The following is a 23,883-nucleotide window of genomic DNA, read 5'->3' as shown; positions in this document are numbered from 1 at the left end:
TCAGCAGGCAGAGGAAGGAAAGCATCTGAGGACAGCCAGGGCCACACAGAGAAACCCTGTCTCAAAAAACAAACAAACAAAAAGCTTTAGCCTATGGGCTTTCGTGTGACACACACACACACACACACACACACACACACAAAACAGGATGGAACTTTGGGAAAAGATATGCCAGCATCTAATGAGATTTAAGGTAAGTCTTCCACCTTGAGACAGTCTAACCACAAAGGTGCTAACAGCTTGCTCTTTCCAGCCACTTTACTCCACCAACTGCCCACGTAACAAGTGAAGGAAGGCTCAGCCCCACACACCACACTGGGACACTGCAGCAGGGGACACACCAAGTGGGCTGCAAGAGCAATGTATGCACCCAGCGTCCCAGCTGCACCTGACTGCCTCACTGGCAGGCACATGGGCGATGGCTGACTAGGAGAAAGAACTGTGCCACAGCTCCTAGCACCATCAGACCATAGCCAACCCACCAAAGGCTGCACCGACATGCTCCATTTACACGTAACTTCTCCTTCAAGAAAGCTAGTTAGCATAACTGATGAGGGGTTGAAGAATCGATTACGTCCAGTGCACTTGGGGGAAGACTGGTGGACAGGCCAGCATGACAGGATCCGAGGAAGGGCTGCCTGCCCAGCCCCGCACGAGTGCAGTGCACACTGGCGGCTCAAATGCCAAGACTGCTTTAAATTTTCATTTGAAAAAAAAATTTCGGGGCAAAGCAAGCACAATGCTCACCATAGTGAGGACTGTTTAGTCTTGGCTCAAAGCTTTGATTTTACATTTCAGATAACTGCATTTTTTTTAAAGGAAGTAATCCTCTGAAGTTTCCTTAAAGAAATGCTTGCTGAAACTCATGTAAATGAATCGTTCGTTATGCAGGGTTTTAAAATGGGGAGGAAAGAAAGATGCCAAGAGACGGTATAGACCTTTAGTTCCAACTCCTCCAGAGGCAGACACAGGAGATTCACTTTAGTTCAGGGGCTGGGCCACAGCCTGGGCAACAGATTCTATTTGTTTTGTTTGTATCAACACAGGCTGTCACTGTGTAGCTCAGGTGGGCCATGGACTGACTCAGGACCTTGCCTCAGCCTCCTGAGTGCTGTGATCAGAGGCATATGCCAAGCCTGGCAGAGACACTAGCTCTTACAAAATTTAAAAAAAAAAGAAATCGGTGGGCAGGACTGCCTGACAGTGTTGACCGTGGTGGGCAGGACTGCCTCATGGTATTGACCGCGGTAACATGGCTATATGGAGTGACTATCCATAGGGAAGGTCTGAGAGAAAGAAAAATGGGGAAAGCTACTAAGACAGTTCACAGAAGTAGAAAACCAAGTTTTCAGCTAGGGAGGGACACTAATGTAACAGGACATTTTCTGGACAGTAGGCACGCAGAGACTGCAGCCTGTTGGCACGGCTGTGGGGAAAGCCTTGCAGCCTCTGTGGCCCATGAGAACTTTGAGATGGGCACTCCAAGTTCAAGTCACCTAGCCACTTAGCCCAGAGAAATGCAGGTCGGTAAAAACGACACATTTGTAGAAGGTAATTCACTTTAGCTTTTAAACAGCAAAACACCGAAGCAATTTAAACATGATCATCTGTACAGGGTGTATTACATTACACACCTCTACATTATACAGAAAATGAGATTTTCTTTTTAATATAGCTATAAAATAATCAGGCTGGCGAGGTGGCTCTGTAGCAGTTTTAACAGAACTCTTGTTTAGCAGAACTGACCTGAAGTGATGGCGCCTCAGCTTCGAGGCAGCCCTTTGTCAGTGAGGGTTAGCTGAGATTTTATGGGATTATTCTCTTGAAGGATTCTCAGAGCCTCAGGCCTAGCAAACTAAGTTTTGTATGGTTGAAAATACTTAGGTCTTGAGTCTTTCAAGACAACCCCTAGATCAGCTAATTAGTTCTGATACTCTGAAAGACTTGCTAAAGGTACCTTTTTGTAGTAATTAAAGGAACTTGAGCTGGGACAGGCAGAGCAGAACAGGGAAGACAGTGAGCACAGGTCAGGACTGGTACCGGGGACTTTTGGGGAGTCTTGATGGCTAGTGAGGAGGCTGCCCCCAGCAAAAAGCCTAACAGGTGTATACTATACAGATGTCTCCCTGTTAAAGCCCAAGCAGCCAGAGAGGCTGAGGATGGGAGAGCCTGCGAAGGAAGTAGCTGGTGTGTTGATGGAGGCAGACTGACCAGGGCATACCCTTTACTGCTCTTTTCTAAAACAAAACAAGCAAATACCCTCCATTTTTCAGACTGAAATCTTCCTATCACCTAACCCCCAGTAAAAATCAATTTTAAACTTGGGCAAAACAAAAACCTAGACAAACTTCTACCACGATAATACACAGAGACAGTAATATAGACATATAATGTCATTACTGAACTGGAATTCAGACAAAAACACTAAACATCCTAGAAGAGTTACAACTCCAAACCCACTGCCAACCACCAAGAACACAGAGCTACGGGACGGACACCCATCCACCAAGCTGGGAACACAGTGCGGCCAGGGTTCTAGCACAGCCCACTGCACTCACGCCAAGCTGAAAACATGCCCACACAGGCCACAGTATATAGTCATTTTATTCCCTACCTAGCTTATAAAAATACTTACTAATCTAAAATCAGTTATTTCTGCATTAGAGAAGTCCTACTGCCAAAGCCTGGGGGAACCTAACTTCACACTTCTGTCACCAAGATGAATTCTTTCCCATTCCCATATAGTCTCACAAATTTAAATTAAATAATATATTAAATTATAGGATATAATGCCAAGTAGAATAAAAATCTCCAGATGAATCCTGCTGACCCTGCTGAGGGTCGAGGACACTAACAGGAATGAACGCTGTGCTGACCAGGAAGCAAGGTCATGGGGTGTCACCCCCGCGTGGTGGCTTACACTCGTCCCTCTCCCCACAGTGCCACTGTCAGGCCTGTTCCCTCCCACATGGCAGAAGCTTCAGCATCTCAGGCACAGAGGGACAGGCACTGGGCTTCAGGCCCCTCCATCACCTGCTTCCGGCTTCCTCCTTTGCCGCTCCTTTGTCCGGCAGAGCAGACCACAGGCACCTGCCGTCCACCCTAATCCTGTTTCAAGTTTTTTCTTTCTTTGAAGTTAGGAGTTTAGGGCACAAGATTTCTTTTGTAGTTCACACTGAATTCTAATTTGTGATCCTCCTGCCTCAGCTTTCTGAGTGCTACGATTATAAATGAACTTTTATTCAATTATGTGATTCTTTTCCAGGAACTACACCTATTAGCAATCACTAATTCAGTGGCCTAAGTTATGAGAAATCCTGAAGAGAGTGTCAGTTCATAATTTCCCAGTGTTACAACTTGCTTTGTACAGAGAACTCGGCCTCCAGAGGCATGACACATCCCGTCAAGCTTACCCTGAGCAGAACACTTAATGCCAACACAACTACAGACCTTTCCCACAGCAAATTAGAGGCCAGCTATGGAAGAGAGAAAGCTCACACCCATTATATACATAACTCTATATAACACCAACTCTCATGGTCTGGTCACCTGCTTATGGAAACATCTCCATCTAAGTAGTAAATTGTTAAAGTCATGGCTTGTTTATGTTTTTATTTTGAGATACAGTCTAACTATGTAGCCCTGGTTGGCCCAAAACTCAACAGTAGATCCTTCTGGCCTCAAACTTACAGAGATTTGCCCACCTCTGCACCCTCTGTGTGGGGATAAATGCTTACATGCTTTCACACCCAACTCTAAGCCACTTTTTTACTGATTTTTTAACATACCTGGAAACCATCTCTTCTCATATTAATACATCAGGACTCGATAGATAATTAAGTTGGCTGGTACATTCTAGTAACAAAACACTCTTAAGAGGTCATCTCCAACTTAAAACAAACCATTTATTGTCTACAGGACAGTCATTGTGCCCCTTAGCTGGTAATCACAGGTGGATATGCACTAAGCAATACACTCTCTTCCAGGTTACCACCTCAGAAAGCTCAGAAAATTCAATCTGAAGAGTAAGATTTATTATCTCTTGGTGGCAGCTGTCACCCTGAGAATAGGACAAGGTAAAGAAAATATACAGGACTTTGATTCTTCTACACAGATATACATAAAGTTAAGTTTATTAATGACTATTTTTGAAGCCAGCCATTTTATCCAATATTTAAATAACAAGCTATTTAGTATTAAAGCAGAAGTTACTGCACAACGTGACAGAAATACAGCTCTATCCAAAGGCCCTTCCCATACTTATACATTAAATGCTAGTTTTATTTAAGCAAGGCACCCCGACTTGATCTAAAACATAGGATGGCTACCCCACTGGAAAAGCAAATGAGGAGACTTAGATTGTTTGTTTTTTTTTCCCTATCTAGAGCTGGTTCAATTCAAGTGAAGCTATTAATGTCCTTACCAGTCTGGACTGCTTTGATATGTCACGTTACAATTTCAAACCTAATAGCCTTAAGATTTGTCCAAAAAAAAAAAAAAAGAAGGAAGCTTAGACTTCCAAGACACAAACAGACAGGCACCAACGTCAAATGCCTTCAGGTCAAGGCTTAGGACAGCAAAGTGTTTCTAAAGACGTAACTGCCGAGTGATCGCTTACACTCACTAACCTGTGGTTTGCTATTTTTTAAAACCTCTATCCCTAAGTAATCAAATACAGATAAAATGAAAAACTATTTGACCAAATCAGACTGGCTTATTAAAGTTCTGAAACCTTCTGTTGCTTTGGTGAGTGTTTGGTAAAAATACACCATTAATTTATCCCATGAGTTTTCTATCAGAGCTCTCAATCGTAGGCAACAACAAGCCGGAGTGAGGATCTAAGGAGCACTGGATGGAAACATCATCTGACATCTGTAACATATCCTCTGTGAAAGAAAACTAAATCACACAGATTAGACTTTCTCAATCACATCCTGGACTGTTTAAACAGATTTGAAATTTGTAGCTTATTTCATAAATCCCAAACCAAATCTTTCTTGTTCTTAACACAGCACTAAGATGCACAGATCCTTTCTCCAGCAGTTGCTGCCAATCAACTGGATCTTTTTATCCTACGTCCCAGAGAGATGTGCAAATGAGATGCTTCCTGCTTCATCCTGGAAATAAGAAACAAAAGTGTTATGTGTTTACTCACAATGAAAGACATTTCCTCCCACATCAATTAAAAATGTATTTTGCAGAAACTGAGCTAATATTACATGTTTAACAGTTATAATGTATCAGGGCTTTGTATCCAAAATTGCATTACCTATGTTTTCAAAACAGCTAAGTTCCTTAAAGAATCCATCACTACTCTCAGAAAAATGACTGCAATACAATATATTGAAATATAACAAAAGAAAAAAAGGCACTTTATATTTATGTAAGAGAACAAGTATCAAGAAATTTAGCAAAATGCTGCAGGTAAGTTAACCCAAATATCACACCATGTACTTAAGACGGAAACTTATTTTACAGCCAGGTACAGTGTACATGCCTGGAACCCCAGCACTTAAGACATTGAGTTGCAAGGAATAAAAGTTCAAGGACACCTCAGGCTATATAACAAACTCTTTTTCAAAAAGCCAAAACAAACACCAAAAAAAAAAAAAAAAGGGACATTGTAAAATCAAACAGTGCCAAATTAACTGTGACTCAGTGACAGCCCATGTCAGTAGAGGGCACACCCCTCAGCAGAGAAGCCTCCTGCAGGAGAGACTATTACAGGGACCATAGCCAGCAGGATGCAAAGAATCTACAAGTGTGAGTGACAGGCCCAACTGATACAGGTACAACCCAAGCCCCACCTCCAGCTCAGGGGCATCTCTGAGGGGCTGAGAAAGGATCAAGGTCAGAGGCTTAGCACCCTGCTGCCTAAGCACGACCCACATAAGGACAGCAGCTGAGGACCTGTCGGTGTGGACTGGGAATTTCACAAGGCTCCAAGCGCGGGCTTCAGGAACCAACTGCTGCTGAAAGGGATGAGACCTCAGACAGGATCCAGTCCCAGACGCTCAGTTCCAACAAGCACACAGGCAACACTGGAAGGACTGGGGGTGGAGAGAGGGGCTCGGGGAGAGGGAGAGAGACGTGTGTGTGTGTGTGTGTGTGTGTGTGTGTGTAACAATTATCAATGAGGTAGCCATTAATATGAGAGGAAGGGAAGGGGATATGGGAAGAATTTCAAGGGGTAGGAAGGGTAGAAGATGTAAATATAGCACTCAAGTACAAAATTCAAAAAAACTTATGGGTGTGTATATACCTTACAACTGAGGAAATGTACTTAAGTTTTAAAGGAATAAAAAGCTAATGTAAATACATTTCTGTGTTATGATTACAGCTATTAAAAGTAATTAATCAGTTTAGCCATATAACATGATGCTTAAAGCCACTACATCACCACATTTGTAAGAGATATTTTATATTGATGATTCACAACCATTATTTTGATCTTTACTGAAAAGAGAAATGTTGTGACAAATTTGGCATTATGGTTTCTTTAAAAAACACAAAAATATTATAAGAACATGCTTTCATTTTAATCTCGGGTATGGGATATGAGGCTGCTTCAGACTGTCCACAGCTGACTATGATTTGCCTCGTGCTCTAGCAGGGGTGTGATTTTTGCCACCTGCGCATAGTTTCTGCAATTGTGTGACATTTGGGATTCTGGGGACTTTTCATCAGAGGGTCTATGAATGCTAGAGCCACCCAGATGGGCCGCTGGTTGATGGTGGTTGGTCACTAGTTGTTTGGGAGGGTTGGTTGCTATTTGATATTAGTTATGGTTAAAGAAGAAAAACAAAGGAAGATTCAGGGATCTTTCTCTTGTGCTTCTTGTTATGAGAGGGTGAAAGGGCAGAGAAAAGCGGAAGAAAGAAGAACGCACAACGTAGCCAAAAGTCCAGCTGCAGAGGATGATTTATACCATATTACCAATTAGTGAGTTGATTATTAATTACTACAAGTTTTTCACAGTTGTAGCTTAATTACCTTATTTTCTGGGGTCCACTGAAGTCTTATTTTCCTTTAGGACATGAATTTAGGAACAACTCAATATACCTATGTTCTGAATATTTAAAAAAAGTTAGTTTTGCAAAGCCTGAAAAACATTAAAGCCAGTTTTAATCATACTTCAGACAGCAGCACAGATCCTTTAATCTTTCTCTAATAAAAACAAAGCTAAGACTGGTGGCACACAGCCATAGACCAGCTAACTGGAGCTGAAGAAGATCGCTTGTTTGAGATCAGCCAGACAACAATATCTGTCTCAAAATGATAGTAATAACTGGGTGTGCTGGCCTGAGGAAAGAGATTTAACACTGGTCTGGGCTACAAAGTGAGACATCCTCAGGCTAATCAAATACATAAAATTAAAAACAAAACAAAACAAACTAAACAGAAATATAAATATATAAAATAATCAGAAGACAAATTTGCATCTTCTACCTTCAAGTTAGTAGTACTAAAAAGAATGCAATTTTCCAAAGGAAAAAAATTCTAGGCCAATTCCCAAATACACGCATAACCGAAGCAACACGGCAGGAAACAGTGGGCGAACTTACGGACGTGGGACCGGTCCTTGAGCATGGCTGCGACGGCGTCCTCATGGGTGTCAAAGTGCACGTCAGCCTCTCCAGTGGCCTTCCCACTGGAGCTGTATTCCATGGTGATTCGCACAGGCTTCAGTGGAGCAAAGAACTAAATAGATGAGGGCAAACAAACAACACAATTACGAACTGTAGCTTTTCCCTCTTCTCCATAGCTAGTGACAGACAGGGGTACCCTGGGTCCTGATGCTGGGAAAATGGCCGGAGATAACTCAGCAGGTAAAGGCACCCCAAGTCCAATACCCGGGGGAAGTCTGACCCGTTGGGTGACCCCTGTGGGTACACATGCCATGAACACCTTCCCTTCTCTTCCCACCACCTCTCCCCCAAAATTCCACACAATAGTTTTTACAAGATGTTGCCAAGTGGCAGCAAAACAAAATTCCCAATCAACCTTGAGAACAATGATTACTCCAGAGCCTGTCACTGAGCTAGGTTCAGAAGGTCAGTTGTATGCAGTGCACTTTCAATGTGCCCGGAGCTTCAGGACACTGCATCACGGAACATGCAAGGGCTGCACTGTACTGGCAGCCCAAGACTCAGCGCTGAACTAAAAGTTGAGAAGGATCAAACTGCCTTATTCTGATTACTAAACCTCCACCTTACTACTGGCTCCATAAAACCCTGATGTTTTGCTTTCAATTATAATACAAAGGCACACTTTTTTGAAGTGAAGTGTCCTGTAAATCATGCACCGCAGCTACCAAGGATGAAGCAAGCTTCGGCAAGGGGGGAGATCCTGGCTGAAAGGAAATTGCAGAAACAGATCCCAACATCCCTCAAATGAACCCCCGTCCCACTTTAGATTGCTTAACCCTATGGAAATGTAGCTTACTGCCACACACATTTATAATGTCTTGGGCATTGGCTTGGAAAGGCAATCCTCTCATGTGGACAAAGTGCAGGGAAGGCATAGTTCCAAAATCAACAGCCTCTGGAAGTTTTTCTGACATCTCCTTAGGCAAGTCTGAGGAAGAACAAAACAGTCAAGGACACGAAAGCTTCCAGAGCTATTAGTAGATCATAATTAGATATGACCTTAAGTCAAAGTCCTCAGTACATCTTAAACCAGAGCACAGAACTATTAGCAGATCATAATTAGATATGACCTTAAGTCACAGTCCTCAGTACATCTTAAGCCAGAGCACAGGGGCTTTAAAGGCCAAAACCTGACATTTCTGCTATTTAACAGCTGTCACCTGAACAACCATTAAAAGCACTTAGGACCTCAAACCATTCGCAAATGAAGAATTTATCTCAATGTGACTAGACAATAAAATAGCCATTAATTAAATTGCAAAGTAGGAGGAACTGTCTCAGTTGTAGGTTCTAAAAACAAAAAATATAGCAAATTGAGTGTCAGGATAGCCCAGAGCATTGGGCTTATACACATTTCTAACTTCCAAAGATCTCAAAGAAAGAATTAACTCCAGAAGCAAGCTGAATTCCTTAGTTCATACACCTGGCTCTCTGAGCCATTTCCGCTTTAGTTTAGGCATTGTCATTTTTGGTTTGTTACATTTGTACTACCTCGCCTTTGAGACAGACTACAAAATGGCCAGGACAAAGAGAAACAAGGGGTGCCTATCTGCCAAAGTGACCACTCAGCTGGTCAGAGCTCCAGCGGCAATGGCTACCCACCTACATGGTGGCTTACAACACACACACACACACACACACACACACCACAAATAAGAATAACAAAAAATAATAGAGAGGACTAGGGAGACGCCCGGGGTCAGCATGACCTACTACCTCTAGCATGCACTTCTGAGGCCCTAAAGGTAAAGGCGATCTTTGGAAGAGACGGGAATTACCTATCTCTTTATCACTTTCAAAAGCTGTCATAGGCCGAACATCCTCGTTTACTTCATGTTCCTCAAATACCACTTCTGGTTCAGTTATGTATTTAGTAGTAGGAGAAGATGCCATTTTCTTTCCTTTATGAGATCCAACGTGTGTTCGAACTTCATTTCTTCTACTTGGAAATATCTCTATGTATCTAAAACAAACAAAATGAAAAGGCATAGACAATATAAAATAACTTAAAATAAAGACGGTGTACAGAAAACTTAAATTAGTAATTAGGTCTGTGTAGAGACGGCTCAGCAGTTAAGAGCACTTGCTGCTTCTCCAGAGGACCCACTGCTCAGCTCCCAGCACTCACATGGGGCAGCTCACAATCACCTACGACGCCAGCACACGGGAACCCAGCATCCTCTTCTGGAGTCTTGGGGCGCCTGCATGCATACATGCATTCATGCGTGCACATGCACACTTGCTCCATTTTTTTTTTTTTTTTTTTTTTGGTTTTTTGGATTTTTTTTTTCCGAGACAGGGTTTCTCTGTGTAGCCCTGGCTGTCCTGGAACTCACTCTGTAGACCAGGCTGGCCTCGAACTCAAAAATCCGCCTACCTCTGCCTCCCAGAGTGCTGGGATTACAGGCATGCACCACCACTGCCCAGCTTGCTCCAATTTTTTTAAAAAAATTGGACTAATCAGGTATATTATATTTCCACAGCTTATAAAACATGGAAATTCAAAGATGAGGGCAAGAATAAAAAAAATCCATCTACATATTACTTTATGAGAATGTCCTTTCAGCAGAATAGGTCAACATGCTAATTTTAATCATTAAGACTTTTGCCCCAAAATGTCACTTATGTATGTTTTATGTACATGTTATTTTTCATTTATGCAGTTTTTAAATGAACTTATTAAAGTTTAATTTTCACAGTACTTACATATCATGAGCTCCCTGTTTCAAGGGAATAACTTATAAACTAACATCATATCCCAGCTACTTATAAAAAAAAAATGTATGTGAACAGACATGTATTTTGTAGTAGTATTCTTTTGCGGTTAAAAGCACTGACTGCTCTTCCAAAGGTCCTGAGTTCAAATCCCAGCAACCAAATAGTGACTCAACCATCGCAATGAGATCTGACACCCTCTTCTGGTGTGACTGAAGACAGTTACGTGTACTTAGATATAATAATAAATACACTAAAAGCTACAAAGAACTTCTCCAGGACTTAACTAAGTAGCTAATGAGAAATTTAAAAATCATCACAAATACTATCAGGCACATGGACATATAACTATAATCCCAGGAGTAGGGGGTGGAAGCCAAAAGATCAGAGGTTCAGGCCAGCCTGGGCTATAGATCACGTTCAGGGGCCAATGAGATGGCCAGTGGGTAATGGCACTTGTTGTAACTGATGTAACTCTCATCTCCAGAACACACATAATGGACCGAGAGAACCAGCCCTTCCATGTTGTCCTAGCTGTCCTTGACTCTACAGACAAGCTCTGGCACATGAGTGTACTCAAATAAGCGCACAGACACAAGTAAGCAATAAAATCTCCTCTAAGTTAATGTGACTTCACGGCCAGCCTGGGTTACAGCAAGTGAAGTCTGAGCTCAGCTCTCTGGTGAAGAACCTCCCTAGCATGCTCAAAGCCCTAGGGTCCATCTGTGAGACCGGGAAAGACCAGCAACAGAGAACACCACTGCTTTGAGTGACAGCAGTACTGACACACACATAATACTCAGGAGGCAAAGGCAAGAGGAGGGCATGTTTGAGGCTAGCCTCATTCTATTTAGCAAGGTCCAGGCCAGTCTAGACTACACAGAAAACCCTTCTGCCAGAGTTTAAGACATTCCCAGCACCTACATAGTGGCTGACTACCATTTGTAACCCCAGTTTCTCCAGACCTAACAAGAAGCACACATGTGGTGCACACACATGCATGCAAGCAATATGTGATTTTATTTTATTCTTACACATAAAATCAATCTTAAAAAAAAAAAAAAAAAAAAACCTATGCCCAAAAGAACCCAAGGAACTTTGAATCAATCTTTAGAGGAAACTGAAGGCTAGAGAGATGGCTCAGTGGTTAAGAGCGCTTGAATGCTCTTCCAGAGGTCCTGAGTTCAAGGGCCACTGACTACATAGCAATGGGCTCTTGCTCTCTTCTGGTGTGCACGAAGACAGAGCACCCATACATATAAAATACATGAAAATAAATGCATCTTAAAAAAAAAAAGAGGCTCCTGAACTACACTAGCTTTGAAAAGGCTTCTTTTGCTTTTAACTTTAAAAGGAACGAAGTAAAGGCAACCAAACCGACTGGAGACGCTCCGCAGCCAGACTGGAGGGAGACCCTCCGAAGCCAGACTGGAGGGAGACCCTCCGCAGCCAGACTGGAGGGAGACCCTCCGCAGCCAGACTGGAGGGAGACCCTCCGCAGCCAGACTGGAGGGAGACCCTCCGCAGTCAGACTGGAGGGAGACCCTCCGAAGCCAGACTGGAGGGAGACGCTCCGCGGTCAGACTGGAGGAGATGCTCCGCAGTTAAGAGCGCCTGCTCTTGCAGAGGCCCTAGTTCTTTTCCCAGCACACAGCCACCCAGGTAGCTCTCAACCACCCCAACTCCAGTCCCAGGGCATCGACATCCTCTTTTGACCATCCTGGTTATTAGGCACCCATAATGCAGGTGAGCAAAACTTAAGTACATCTAAAAGGAAATCTAAGGAACACAGCAGAACAGTGATTTAAAAGTAGGCATTTTTACTAGATCTGCAAAAAATGAAACTAAAACATACATCTACCTCATTACATACACTCTTACAGGATATAAACACGACCTCCTACCTCATTACATACACCCTTACAGGATACAAACATGACCTCCTACCTCATTACATACACTCTTACAGGATACAAACATGACCTCCTACCTCATTACATACACTCTAACATGATATGACCATGTCAGTATATGAGAGAACTGAGCTGACTTCTTCAAAAGCCAATCCAAATTTTAAAAAGAGGGGGATGGACTAGGGAGAAAATTCAAATGGCTCAGCGCTGGCCACACATGCATAAGGCTCTGAGTGTGGATCTCCAGACCTTATGGTCCTTAACCATAAGAGTTGGAAGGCACGAGGGAGGAGGAGGCAGGTGGATCCCAAGGGCTTGCTGGCCACCAGTTTGGCTACTCTGCAAGCTCCAGTTCAGTGAGACCCACCTCAAATAAACAGGTGGAAAGAGACTGAGGAATGTGCAGTGTTAAGGTCTGGCCTCCAGCCTCCACATACACACAGATGGGTGGGCAAGCACACCTATAACATGCACACATGAATACACTGCACACAAACACATAAAACACAGAGGGCTTAAAAAAAGTAGATGTGCTCTAGATTAATAAAATTAGTAACATATCAAAAGTACTGTATGAACTTCTTGGATTCTGGGTCACATAAGTCATTATATAGATATTTTTGTTACAGATGGAAAAATGTGATTATGGGCAGCTAATAGGCCGTAAGATAGTGCTAATTTTGTTAGATGTGAAAATACTGTGGTTATAAAAGAAAATTTCTTTTAAAAGCACAGTAAAAAAAACAAACACAGTGAGACTTGGATTTTATAGGACCATCTTTCACTTAGAACTCAACATATCAGAGCAATTAATTTGAATGGTAGGCATCTGCAGCGCACTGTGGTATCCCTGGTTTAACACTGGATGACATGACAGCGACAGTACAACGCACTTATCAAATGACCTCTGCCAACAGCTGCTTCACTCACCGGTTACCAATTTCTTCCCTGTGCTTTAGAAGTGCTTGGTTAGCCATTTCTGGTTCTTCAAACTGTACATAGGCTTCCCCTGTTTTTCTTCTCCCTCTATAGTCCATCACAAAAGTAATGTCTACTATGTTCAGTCCTAGGATACAAAAAAAAATCAGCAATCAGTGCTACCAACAAGAGCTCTCTTCACGGGACTTAGCAGTTACTCACGCACTGTAGCATTTAGATGCTATGCGCCAGCTTCAAGGCTGTACATGTTCAAAGGACACACAATCCTTACGTGACTAAAATCTCAGTGCTTGTCAGGAGCCTGGGGAATGTTACAAATATATAGTACACTTCTCTCAAAGCTTTCCTTAGAGACCGTTAGTCTTTGAGGGGAGAAAGGGGGAGAGACTGATTATATTTTAGGAGACAGTTTTAAAACAAAGTTACTAACAGTCATATTTTGGAGTCAGAAGTTAGATAATGCTTCTTCTTCTGAGTTCAGATCTCCAGGATTCACATAAAACCCATTATGCGGTGACAGATCTCTAACGTCATCTCCCCCGGGTGCTGGGATTTTAGGTGTGAACCACCGTACAGTTTATGTGGTGCTGGGATCTCCTCCAGGGCTCTGTGAACGCTAAGCAAGCACTCCACCAACTGAGCTCTGCCCCCAGCCCAGATGGTTTTAAGTCACAGAAATGATTACTGGCCTGGACCACTGTTTTAAGAAAACCAGTTTCTTCATAGCTTAACAAATATTATGAAACTATTCTGGAAGATCTAGACATCAGAAAGATCTGCCTGAAAGACTGGAACACTTCAAAGGTACAAAAGGAAGAACAACAGTAGGAAGAGACCACAAGTCCAACACGACATCACTGTTACCACCTGCAAAGAAGTCCACGATGTCCTTTTCATCGCAGCTGTAAGGAAGTCCTCTCAGGCGCACCACACCATCACTGAGCACAGGTGAAGGTTTGACCTGCAGGCTCTTCATTAAGGCATCCACATCTTCATTGTTTATTTCATACACTACAAAGGAAAGCACACACACACACACAAAGATAAATACACTGCTACTTGAATTCAAACATTATAGTTTTAATCTTTGTAAATTTCTGTCAAGAATTTAACAAGTAACACTCAATATGCGTTCCAGGCATAAACTATTTAATCCTCAAAACTTTAGATAGACTTAGGCAATACTTTTATTCTACAGATTTAAAAACTGAGATTGAGCCAGGGAGATTTTTTCAGCAGTTCCAAATGTGATAGAAGAACCCACATCACAGGGAAAGGCTCAACTTCCTAGAGTTATCCTCTGGTATCCCCTTGTGGACTCTACCCCACATATCATATGTAAACACACACACACACACATACACACTCGAAAACCCATTTTTTAAAAAAAAATAAACAGAGCAGAGCTGAAGAGATGGCTTTTCCAAGGGGATCCAAGTTGGGTTTCCAGCTCCAGACCAGGGAGCTCACACCCTGCCAGCTCCAGCTACAAGGGATGTGACACCTGCCACCATCAGGGCCCCAGCATTCATATCCATATTACACACACACACACACACACACACACACACACACACACACTTTTCATTTTTACAAGCTATAAAATAATATCTAAAATTTTGTTTGAAAAATGCTATAATAAAGCCTAATTCTAATAGTAAGCTAAGATCATTAAGAAATGTAACATTAACCTCTATACCACTGTTGAAGGTTATACCACAGCTGCCTTGAAACATTTAAAGAAGACCCGAGGTCAGGCCCTGAGCTCACCCACCTTCCACATACCGCTGCCCCATGTACATCCGGTGCTTTTCTAAGGCCTTCTGGACATCCTGCTCGGACTCCATCTCGATTAAGGCATCGCCCCTCCGCTTCCCGTCTCTATTTAGGAGGAAATGTATTCCATTCTCACTGTTTCGGATTCTGCAGTCTGAAAATATAGGATTAAAGTCATTTAACACAAAAGTCAAAGCTCATCTCAATTTTACACATCACAACAATGCAGGAACCAAAATATGCTTAGATAGTTCTTCAGTTTCCAAATACACTTTTATTACATCCCCTCCCCCAAGTTCTCCCCCAGACGCTGAACACAACCTCAGGACTGAAACCATCCAAATGCTAATGAAGGTGGCAGTCTAAATATGTTCCAGGTAGAAAAGACAGGTGCCTTACACCTTTAATCCCAGCGCTCAGGAAGCAGAGGCAGGCAGATCTCTGAGTTTGAGGCCAACCTGGTTACATAGTGAGTTTCAAGACACCCAGGGCTACACAAAGAGAGTGCTGGGTGGGTGGGGGTGGGGAGGGGGACGAAAGCACATTAAAAAAAGAAAAGCCAAACACAGAACTCTTTATTTCCCAACCATTCATTAACCAGCAACTGATGCTTATTCTTGTCTTCCTTTAAAAACATATCTATAAAATACTTTCTGCAAAATAAACATTACAATAATCTAACTTTTCCCCCTTTCCACATACCAAAGACAATTTTTATACTATCCATTTCTTTTCTTTTCTCTCTCTCTCTCTCTCTTTTTTTTATTTTATTTATTTATTTATTTATTTATTTATTTATTTATTTATTTTGGTTTTCGATACAGGGTTTCTCTGCGTAGCCCTGGCTGTCCTGGTACTCACTCTGTAGACCAGGCTGGCCTCGAACTCAGAAACCCACCTGCCTCTGCCTTCCAAGTGCTGTGATTAAGAGCATGTGCCACCACTGCCCAGCATACTGCCCATTTCTTATGCAAACACAACAAATATCTGGTGAGTGGCTTATAAAATGTCTGATTCACATGACACCATCTTGTTTACATTAGGTGATACATTCAATCTTAGGAGGAAGAAATAAAATCAGAGTCAGATAGCAGCAATAAAAACTGGCCACACAGTGGGAAATCTCTCAAATGCATTAAAGAGAACTCAGTTCAATGTATGAGTTGTAGGGCAAGAACAGCTATTCTTCTACAAACTCCCATGCACGGGTTTGGCCTTTAGTTATGCACACAGGAAAACATGATGGTTAACTGATGTCACACTGTAATTTCAGCTTGTTTGACTTTTGTTATACTCAGTCTTATGTACTGCATATGGTACCCACATCAGCACATAGTATGAAAAGGTAATTAGCCAGAGTGGGACCATTCCTCACCCTCAGAGCTGCCTCCAACCAAACTGCTTCTTTAAAACACACGTAAGACATACCTGAGAAGAAGTTAAGAACATCTTCCACGGTGCAGGACCAAGGCAGCCCCTGAGCGCGAATGAGATACACATCATCCACCTCTTCTCCTAGCTTGGATGGGCTCAGTTCATACTCAGGTAGTGGTGGGAGGTCTTCCAGGTAAGTAGACTTGGACTCCTTTCAAGAATAAAACAATTGTAAAGACATTTCTTTGACAACCTACTTAGAAAACCGGTTACCTCTACAAAGAGATGAGATTATTTCAGTGATGAGAAGTACACTTCTCTACCCTCTGGTTTTGTTTTGTTAGAAGAGTGCCTGTCCATGTGGCCCAGGCTACCCCAAATGCACCACCATCCTGCCACAGTCTCCCGGGTGCTGGCTACGGGCTAGCTATACCAGCCGGGCTAGCTATACCAGCACGGCTTTGGTTTGTGTTTATATTTTTTATCTAAGGCAATATGCAAGTACATTCTGGAGGCAGTACTACCACTAAAGCAGGGCTGCCTTCCAAGCCCTGGAATAAAAATACTTTCATTAAAAGCCATACAATGACAAATTATTCCACTTAACTGAAAATTGCACCATACACAAAACACAACATCAAACCACCATCGTCTCAAGGCACTATCTGGAACAACGCAAGCTACAGAACAAGATGCCCTTAAAGTGTTATAATAAAAGTACAAAAATCCTGTAAATTAAAAAAGAAAACTACAGGGACAAAAAAGAATAAAGATGACAGATAAAAAGGATCGGACCTTCCAATTTGAGAAGGGAGGAGAAGTAGTAGCATCTGAAAACTAGCAAACACATTCCTCCAAATTGGACGGTAAAAAGGAGGGTCAAAGGCGAAAGAACACAGCAGCTGGCTATTGTGTGCTGGGCTTTACGAAGGGATATTTCACTTGGTAGGCTGAAGAAGTTAATGAAAAGACATTGGGACATGGGTAAATGTCTTGAAAAGACTAATGTAAGAGCAAGTGAATAAGGGGGAAAAAAAACCAGAAAAGGCAACAGCACAGAGACAGGCAGCAGGGGGCTCAGACATTGCTACTTTCCCTGTTTCCCCAGACTCCCATAAACATCTCATCTTTATTTTAAAAAAAGAAAAAAAAGAAAAGAAAAAGGTGCAGCATAAAGTATTGGGCTGGGATTCAAATCAATTAGCTCAGCTACTGGCAGACATCAGCCATGCAGATGAACCACCCAGATATCCCTAATTCAAACTGACGCAAAACTGAATTAAGATAAACACGGCCTGTGGCATTACGGGTTAGGTAGCCCAAAGCCGGCAGACGCTTCCCAGATGCCACATAAGCCGCAAAAAGGGAAATGATCCACATATACTGAGGACATAATACTTGCAATATGAATTCTTATAATGTCTTTCTGAAAGGGCAGGGAACGATAAAAAGAAAGATCGTGGCTCGTGGAGTCACAACTGAAGCCCCCAAATCCTCACCCACGGACGCCCCCGCCCCACACACGTTCTCTCCCAGTTTCCCACGGTCTCCCCCACGGCTCTCCGCGTCCGCAGCGTCCCGCTGCACCAAAGGTCCTTCTGTCAAGGCGAGTGGACTTGCAGAGGTGACCTTCAGTCAGGTGGACGCCCGCTTCTCCCCGCGGACGCGAGACAGGGGCGCGCGGGAGCCGTCCCCAGGCTAGCCCACGCTCCCGTGCGCGCGGGGCTGCGCGTCCGTGGCCGGCCGAGGAGGCCCGAGCCACCCGGCCTACCGCTCCCACCGCACGCACGCACGGCTGGCCCCGACCCTTCGCGGGCTCCCGCCTCTCAGCTTCACCTCCAGCGGGCATAAGGGGGGAGGTGGGGTGGGGGGCGTCGGCGGCACCCCCAAAACCTACCATGGGCCCGGCGGGAAACAAGGCCTCTACATTCACCCCAGCCACACTTACACTGCCCAACCGCCCAGACTCGGAGGGAACAAAACAAGAAGAGCCGGGGCCGGGAGAGCGTCCCTTGTTCCCGTGCCCAATAGGAGGACGGAGCGGGAGGGAGGCGGGGGTGCAGTGCGTGCCGCGGATCCCCGGGCGCGCACGCGAGGCGCTCGCGGACAGACGGACGCGGGCGCGCGGCCGCCGAGAGTCCCGCGCGCGGCGATACGTACCTGGCTGTAACCCCGCGCCGGGCCCGCGGCGACCGCCAGCGATCGCGGAAGCAGCGGGGCGCGCAGGGCCGAGTAGGAGGCGGCGGCAGCCGCGGCGGCGGAGGGACGGGCAGGGACGGGACCCGCCAGCCTCCCGGCGGCCGCAGGCCCGAGCTGCAGGCCCCGCGTCTGCGAAGCGGCGGCCGCGGCGGCCCCGAGGAGCAGCAGCAGGCGGCGGCGGCCGGAGACGCCCGACGGGAAGGTGCCGGCGGCCGAGTAGAAGGGCAGGCAGGCGGCGCCGGTCCGCCGGCAGCTGCTGCAGTTGCAGCCGCAACCCCGGAGCAACGCCCCTAGCACCCAGCGCGTCCCGGCCATCGGTTCCGGAGGCGGCGCGGGGCCAGGAGGTAGCCGCTGTGGCGCGAGAGGAGGGGAAGTGGAATCCAGGGCGGGGGAGGGGGCACCGAGCACCGGGCACATGCGCCGCGCGCACCCGGGGCTGAGACGAGGCTGGGAGGCGGAGGAGGGTGAGCAGCTCCGCCCGAGCTCCGCCCTCAGGGCGGGGCTTCGTGGTCGGTGGGCGTGTGGATGGGGTGACCTGAGAAGCCTCTGGAGTGGACGCCTTCCCAGGCCCTCCTGCTCAGGTTAGAGCTGAAGTCTGCGGGCCACGCAGGCCAGAAGGTGTTTCTGGAAGGAATGTGATACCTAGCTCTAAAACGTTTTGGGACGGCGCTGAGGGGGTGTGGATACCCTCAACGTCAAAATACGTGCAGAAGGCCAACTTTGTTTTGAACAGAAGCTCTGATTTTATATGTGTGTGTAATACATATACTATTTATCATATATTATATAAAATAAAGCCCTACTGTGTAGAGATTTGCAAATAAATGAGTAAATGAGTGGTTGTGCAGTTCTCTCTTGTGGCCAGGACCTGTCAATGGCAAAAAAAAAAAAAAAGATAAAGACAAATGGGAGTTCTTAGAGTAAAAATATGAAGGAGAAGCTGATGATTGCGGCTGAGGAGTGGGGGGTAAGGAGGAATCTCTGTGACTGGGGTGTAGTTTGGTGGCAGGGTAATCGCTTAGATCACCCCAACCTCCTGGTGGGTGAAGAGACCAATAAAAGTCTATCGTAGAAATTTTAACATATGTCAAAGTTTTCAAAATTCAATTCTTGTTTAATTTCCACAAGTAAATGAATTGCCTACATTTTTTAGTGTTCACCCCAGTGCCAGCTCTAAAACTTTTTAAAAGTTAACTATGTAGGGCTGGAGAGATGGCTCAGCGGTTAAGAGCACTGACTGCTCTTCCAGAGGTTTTGAGTTCAATTCCCAGCAACCACATGGTGGCTCACAATCATCTATAATGGGATCCCTGATGCCCTCTTCTGGTGTGTCTGAAGACAACTACAGTATACTCATAAAAATAAAATTAATAAATAAAAAAACTATATAATGGCAATCACCCTATGATATTCTTACAAAAACAATATGGACTTTTAAATTATTTTTAATGTATTAATATATGGGTCTTGTGACTGTTGAGTGGCTCCAGAAAGACCACTTCCGGCCAAATAGTTCCATGAGAGTTTATTGAGAAAGGAAAGGGCAAGGTAGTGGCAGAGAAGGGGGGGGGGGAGAGTGAGAGGAAAGAGAGGAGAGAGAGAGAGAAAGATCAGAGGGACCTTTATATATGGATGGTGACGCAGTCACAGGTAAAGGTGGGAGGTAAGTCAAGTGGATTCTGGGAATACGGTGGCTGTTGCCTTGGCAACAGGTGTGCAGGTCGCACTGTTGCCTATATGATGTCACAGGTTTCACAGGTCCTGATACCAACAAGTGTGGCCACGGAGACCAGACAGGGCATTAGAAGCCCTGGCACTGGAGTTAGAGACAATCGTAAGCCATCATGTAGGTGGTGGGAATTGAACTCGGGTCCTCTGAAAGAGCAGCCAGCCCTCTTGACCCATAAGCCACCTCTCCAGCCCCAATACAGACTTCTTAAAGGTAACATTCCGAGAACTTCCCTTTGAGACATTTAAGATTGTTGAGCATAAACTTTGGCTTGTTTATTCTGGACTACTTTTAGATTTAAGAAAACCAAGTACTTCACAGAGGAAAACATGTTTCTGTCCAAGAAGGAAAGAACAGAAAACCTGATTGGTTTGTTCCTTTTATACCTGAACTGTGGAGAAGAAGAGGCTCTGCCTCGTTTTATCTGTGAGACAGAAATCCTAAAGCAATGGCTCTCAACCTTCCTAATGTAGCTCTTTATTGCAGCTCATAACCATAAAACTATAAAACTATTATTGTCAGTATCCATCTTTTCCATGGCCTTGGTTGACCCCTGTGAAGGGGTCTCAGCCACAGCTTGGGAACCTCTGCCCTAGATGTTTTTTTCTTTTTATCTCTGGCAGGCTGGGGATCAGAGATGCCTCCCCAACCCTAGGTGAGAAGTCTTCCACTGAGCCACATATCCCCAGCCAGGTTCTAGTAAATGTTTCCTTTTTGTATTGCATCTCTGTATTTATTGTGGGTCCCATAGGCCCACAGGCGTGGTGTGGCAGATGCTCTGTGGTCAGAAGATAACTGAGGAGTTGGTTCCCTCCTTCCTCTTGGATCTCAGTCTGGGATCTACATAGGCTTAGCAGCAAGTGTTTTACCCTCTCAGTCATCTCAACAGACCCTGCGCTTTTCACTCAGGAGGGAAAATGGGTTATTCCCTGCGTTGCAGATTATCATCCCAGAGCACAGACTTGTAGAGTTATTGCATTCCCTTCCTGTGTGTGTGTGTGTGTGTGTGTGTGTGTGTGTGCTTGTGGAGACCAGATGTCCACATCACCCACATCACGTGTCTTCCTCTGTCACTCTCCACCTTATTTTTGGACAGAGTCTTTCACTAAACCCGGGAACTCACCCTTTCCATGATCTCACCTGTCCAGGGACACTCCCCAGAGTCTCCCTACCTCTGCGGCACTGAGTTTAGGGATGTAGGACTGACGCACCTGACTTTTTACACTGCTGCTAGAGAGCCGAACCCAGCTTGTGATTTTTACATAGTACTTTTACCCACTGACCCATCAAACCAGCTCCTCTTAAAAAAAAAAAAAAGTTGAAGCAACCATTCAAATATATATAAATCAAAATACTAAAACCCCAAATTACTAAAATACATAGACAGCATGTATACTGCTTGTAGGGCTTTTTTTGTTTTGTTTTTGTTTTTGTTTTATTTTGTTTTGTACCTCTGGCAGTTCTGGAACTCACAATGTAAACTAGGCTAGTATCCAACTCACAAGGGATCTCCTGTCTCTGCCTCCTAATTGCTGGGATTAAGGCATGGACTGCCACACCCAGCCTACCTTTTAGCATTCAATAAAACCAAGGTTCCAAATAGAAAAGTTGTTTGCTTAGAAGAAGTTGGGGAGATTATAAAGGAGAAAAGAGGCTGGAGACATATTCCGTTGTCTGACAAACATCCAGACACAGTGCCACATGTGCCTTGTATATTCAGAGCTCTCACGGGTGGAATGCAGAGCCATGGGCTTATGACTGGATTTACAGAGAAAATAGCAAGTTTTCTAAATTGAAAGTAATAGAGTTTCGGAACACCAGACTTTAAAAAATCAATTGTAGCATAAGCTTTGCGTCCCAGCACTCAGGAGGAGGCAGAAGCAGGAGGTCTCTGAGTTCAAGGCCAGCCTGGACCACACAGTAAGTTGTGGGCCAACAGGGGACGAGCAAATACTGTCTCAAACAAACAAACAAACAAAAAACAAATTTTTAAAAACTCCACTATAAATGGCCATGGTGTGGGGGTGAGGCGGGAGTGTGCGCACTCCCGGGAAACGCTCCTCATCCCTGCCACATCTCTCCAGTCTATGGAAATCTTTCTCATGATTGTTTGTGGTGTGCTGTCAAAGATCAGAACAAAGCTGAGATGAAGAAATAAAAATGAGGGGCTGGAGAGATGGCTCAGCGGTTAAGAGCACTGAGTGCCCTTCCAGAGGTCCTGAGTCCAAGTCCCAGCAACCACATGGTGGCTCACAATTATCTGTAACAAGACCAGATACCCTCTTCTGGTGTGTCTGAAGACAGCTATCATGTACTTTCATGTAATAAGTAAATAAATCTTAAAAAAAAAAAAATAAAAGCTCTTAAAAAAGAAAGAAAGAAAGAAAGAAAGAAAGAAAGAAAATGACCCCCCCCCCCCAAATAGGTGAGGCAATCCAGGAAGTACAAGAAGTTGAGCTCTGTTTGGATTAAATGTGGTGCTGTTAGAGTGAAGCTGGAAAGAGTTTAGTTGAGGACTGAGTAACCTGGAGCAGCCAGGCAGGCCTGATGGGAAGGGCAGCATCAGCATCAAAGCTCGGGCACAGAGATAATCGTTAAACAGAGAGCGCACCTATCTTATCTGTAAGTTACTCATCAAATACTCCACTGTAGCAGTCTCTTAAGTGTAACAGGGGCAGGTTGTCACCCTGCTTCTTTGACCGCTCTGCAAGTAAAGCCAAAATAAATAGATGGAAACGCTAGTTGCGGGAGAATAAAGAGAAAACAGTCAAGTCTCCCCAGCTCTGAAAAACTAGGAGGGGATAATGGCTCTGGTTGCTAATAAAAGAAGAGTTCATTTTATTGTCTGCGTCCTTCCATTCCGGAGAGGTGAGCACGCTTTTCCTCTGATGTGTAATGAAGCTGAGTTCATCTCAAAGGACACCCCACACATACCATACACAACCCTCTTTGCATTTGAAAGAAACTAAAGGTCCGGAGCCATGCCGGGCGGGCAACAAGCCTAGGGTGGCAACAGGAAAAGGCTTGAAGTCAAGAGCCGTAAAGAAATGGTGCCCATCTGTGCAACCTTGGGTTGAGGTGCTACTCAACGTCCAAGATTAAAGCCAGTTTATTGCGTTGCATGGATGCAAGATAGCTTGAAGAATTGAGGCTGCCAGTTATTTCCAGGACAAGACAAAGAAATGCCTTTGTCACTAACGCCACAGCCTCCCCTTTTATCTGAGCAAAAACCTCCTCCTCTGGAGCTGCATTTCTCGACCTGTGGGTCTTGACCCCTTTAGGGGGTCAAACAGCCCTTTTACAGAGGGGGACTTAAGCACATCAGAACACACAGATAGTTATAATTCGTGTAACAGTAGCCGAATTACAATTGTGAAGTAGCAAGGGAAACAATTCCATGGTTAGGGGTCGTCACCACAGCATGAGGAGCTATATTAAAGGATCACAGAAGAAGAAGGCTGAGAACCACTGTGCGAGAGTTGGTTGGGTTTTTGAGACAGGATTTCACTCTCATCCATCTCAGCTTCCCCAATGATGCCATTACAGATCTGTACCACCACTGTTAGCAGAGGGATGGTTTATTTGTAAT

General features: G+C 44.5%; 1 protein-coding gene across 2 annotated transcripts; it reads right to left on the bottom strand.

Annotated features, from left to right (window-relative positions):
* Positions 1-3,885: 3,885 nt before the first annotated feature.
* Positions 3,886-18,992, bottom strand: Grsf1 (G-rich RNA sequence binding factor 1). Of its 2 annotated transcripts, none has more exons than XM_052198760.1 (10): positions 18,527-18,992; positions 16,421-16,577; positions 14,991-15,146; positions 14,084-14,227; positions 13,208-13,343; positions 9,428-9,612; positions 8,456-8,577; positions 7,566-7,701; positions 6,994-7,069; positions 3,886-5,117 (listed from the first exon to the last, which is right to left on the bottom strand). In XM_052198760.1, the coding sequence occupies exons 1-9, from the start codon at positions 18,980-18,982 to the stop codon at positions 7,020-7,022; spliced, it is 1,542 nt and encodes a 513-aa protein (XP_052054720.1). In that variant the 5' UTR covers positions 18,983-18,992; the 3' UTR covers positions 3,886-5,117; positions 6,994-7,019. The 2 variants fall into 2 exon arrangements, with proteins under 2 accessions (XP_052054720.1, XP_052054721.1); XM_052198761.1 differs by lacking the exon at positions 18,527-18,992 and adding an exon at positions 18,264-18,514.
* Positions 18,993-23,883: the final 4,891 nt, after the last annotated feature.

This window comes from Apodemus sylvaticus, chromosome 11 (genome assembly GCF_947179515.1).
Source record: "Apodemus sylvaticus chromosome 11, mApoSyl1.1, whole genome shotgun sequence".
In the NCBI taxonomy this organism is placed as follows: domain Eukaryota; kingdom Metazoa; phylum Chordata; class Mammalia; order Rodentia; family Muridae; genus Apodemus; species Apodemus sylvaticus.
This window is presented reverse-complemented; position numbering and strand designations above follow the sequence as displayed.

What these genes read in the sequence shown, in the direction of transcription:
- Grsf1 (XM_052198760.1), bottom strand. Translation starts at nt 18,982, where the DNA reads ATGTGCCCGGTGCTCGGTGCCCCCTCCCCCGCCCTGGATTCCACTTCC. An exon ending in CATCGTGGACTTCTTTGCAG is followed by an intron (nt 13,344 to 14,083) that starts GTGGTAACAGTG and finishes TTTGTATCCTAG; the next exon opens with GACTGAACATAGTAGACATT. An exon ending in AGGGAAGAAATTGGTAACCG is followed by an intron (nt 9,613 to 13,207) that starts GTGAGTGAAGCA and finishes TGTTTGTTTTAG; the next exon opens with ATACATAGAGATATTTCCAA.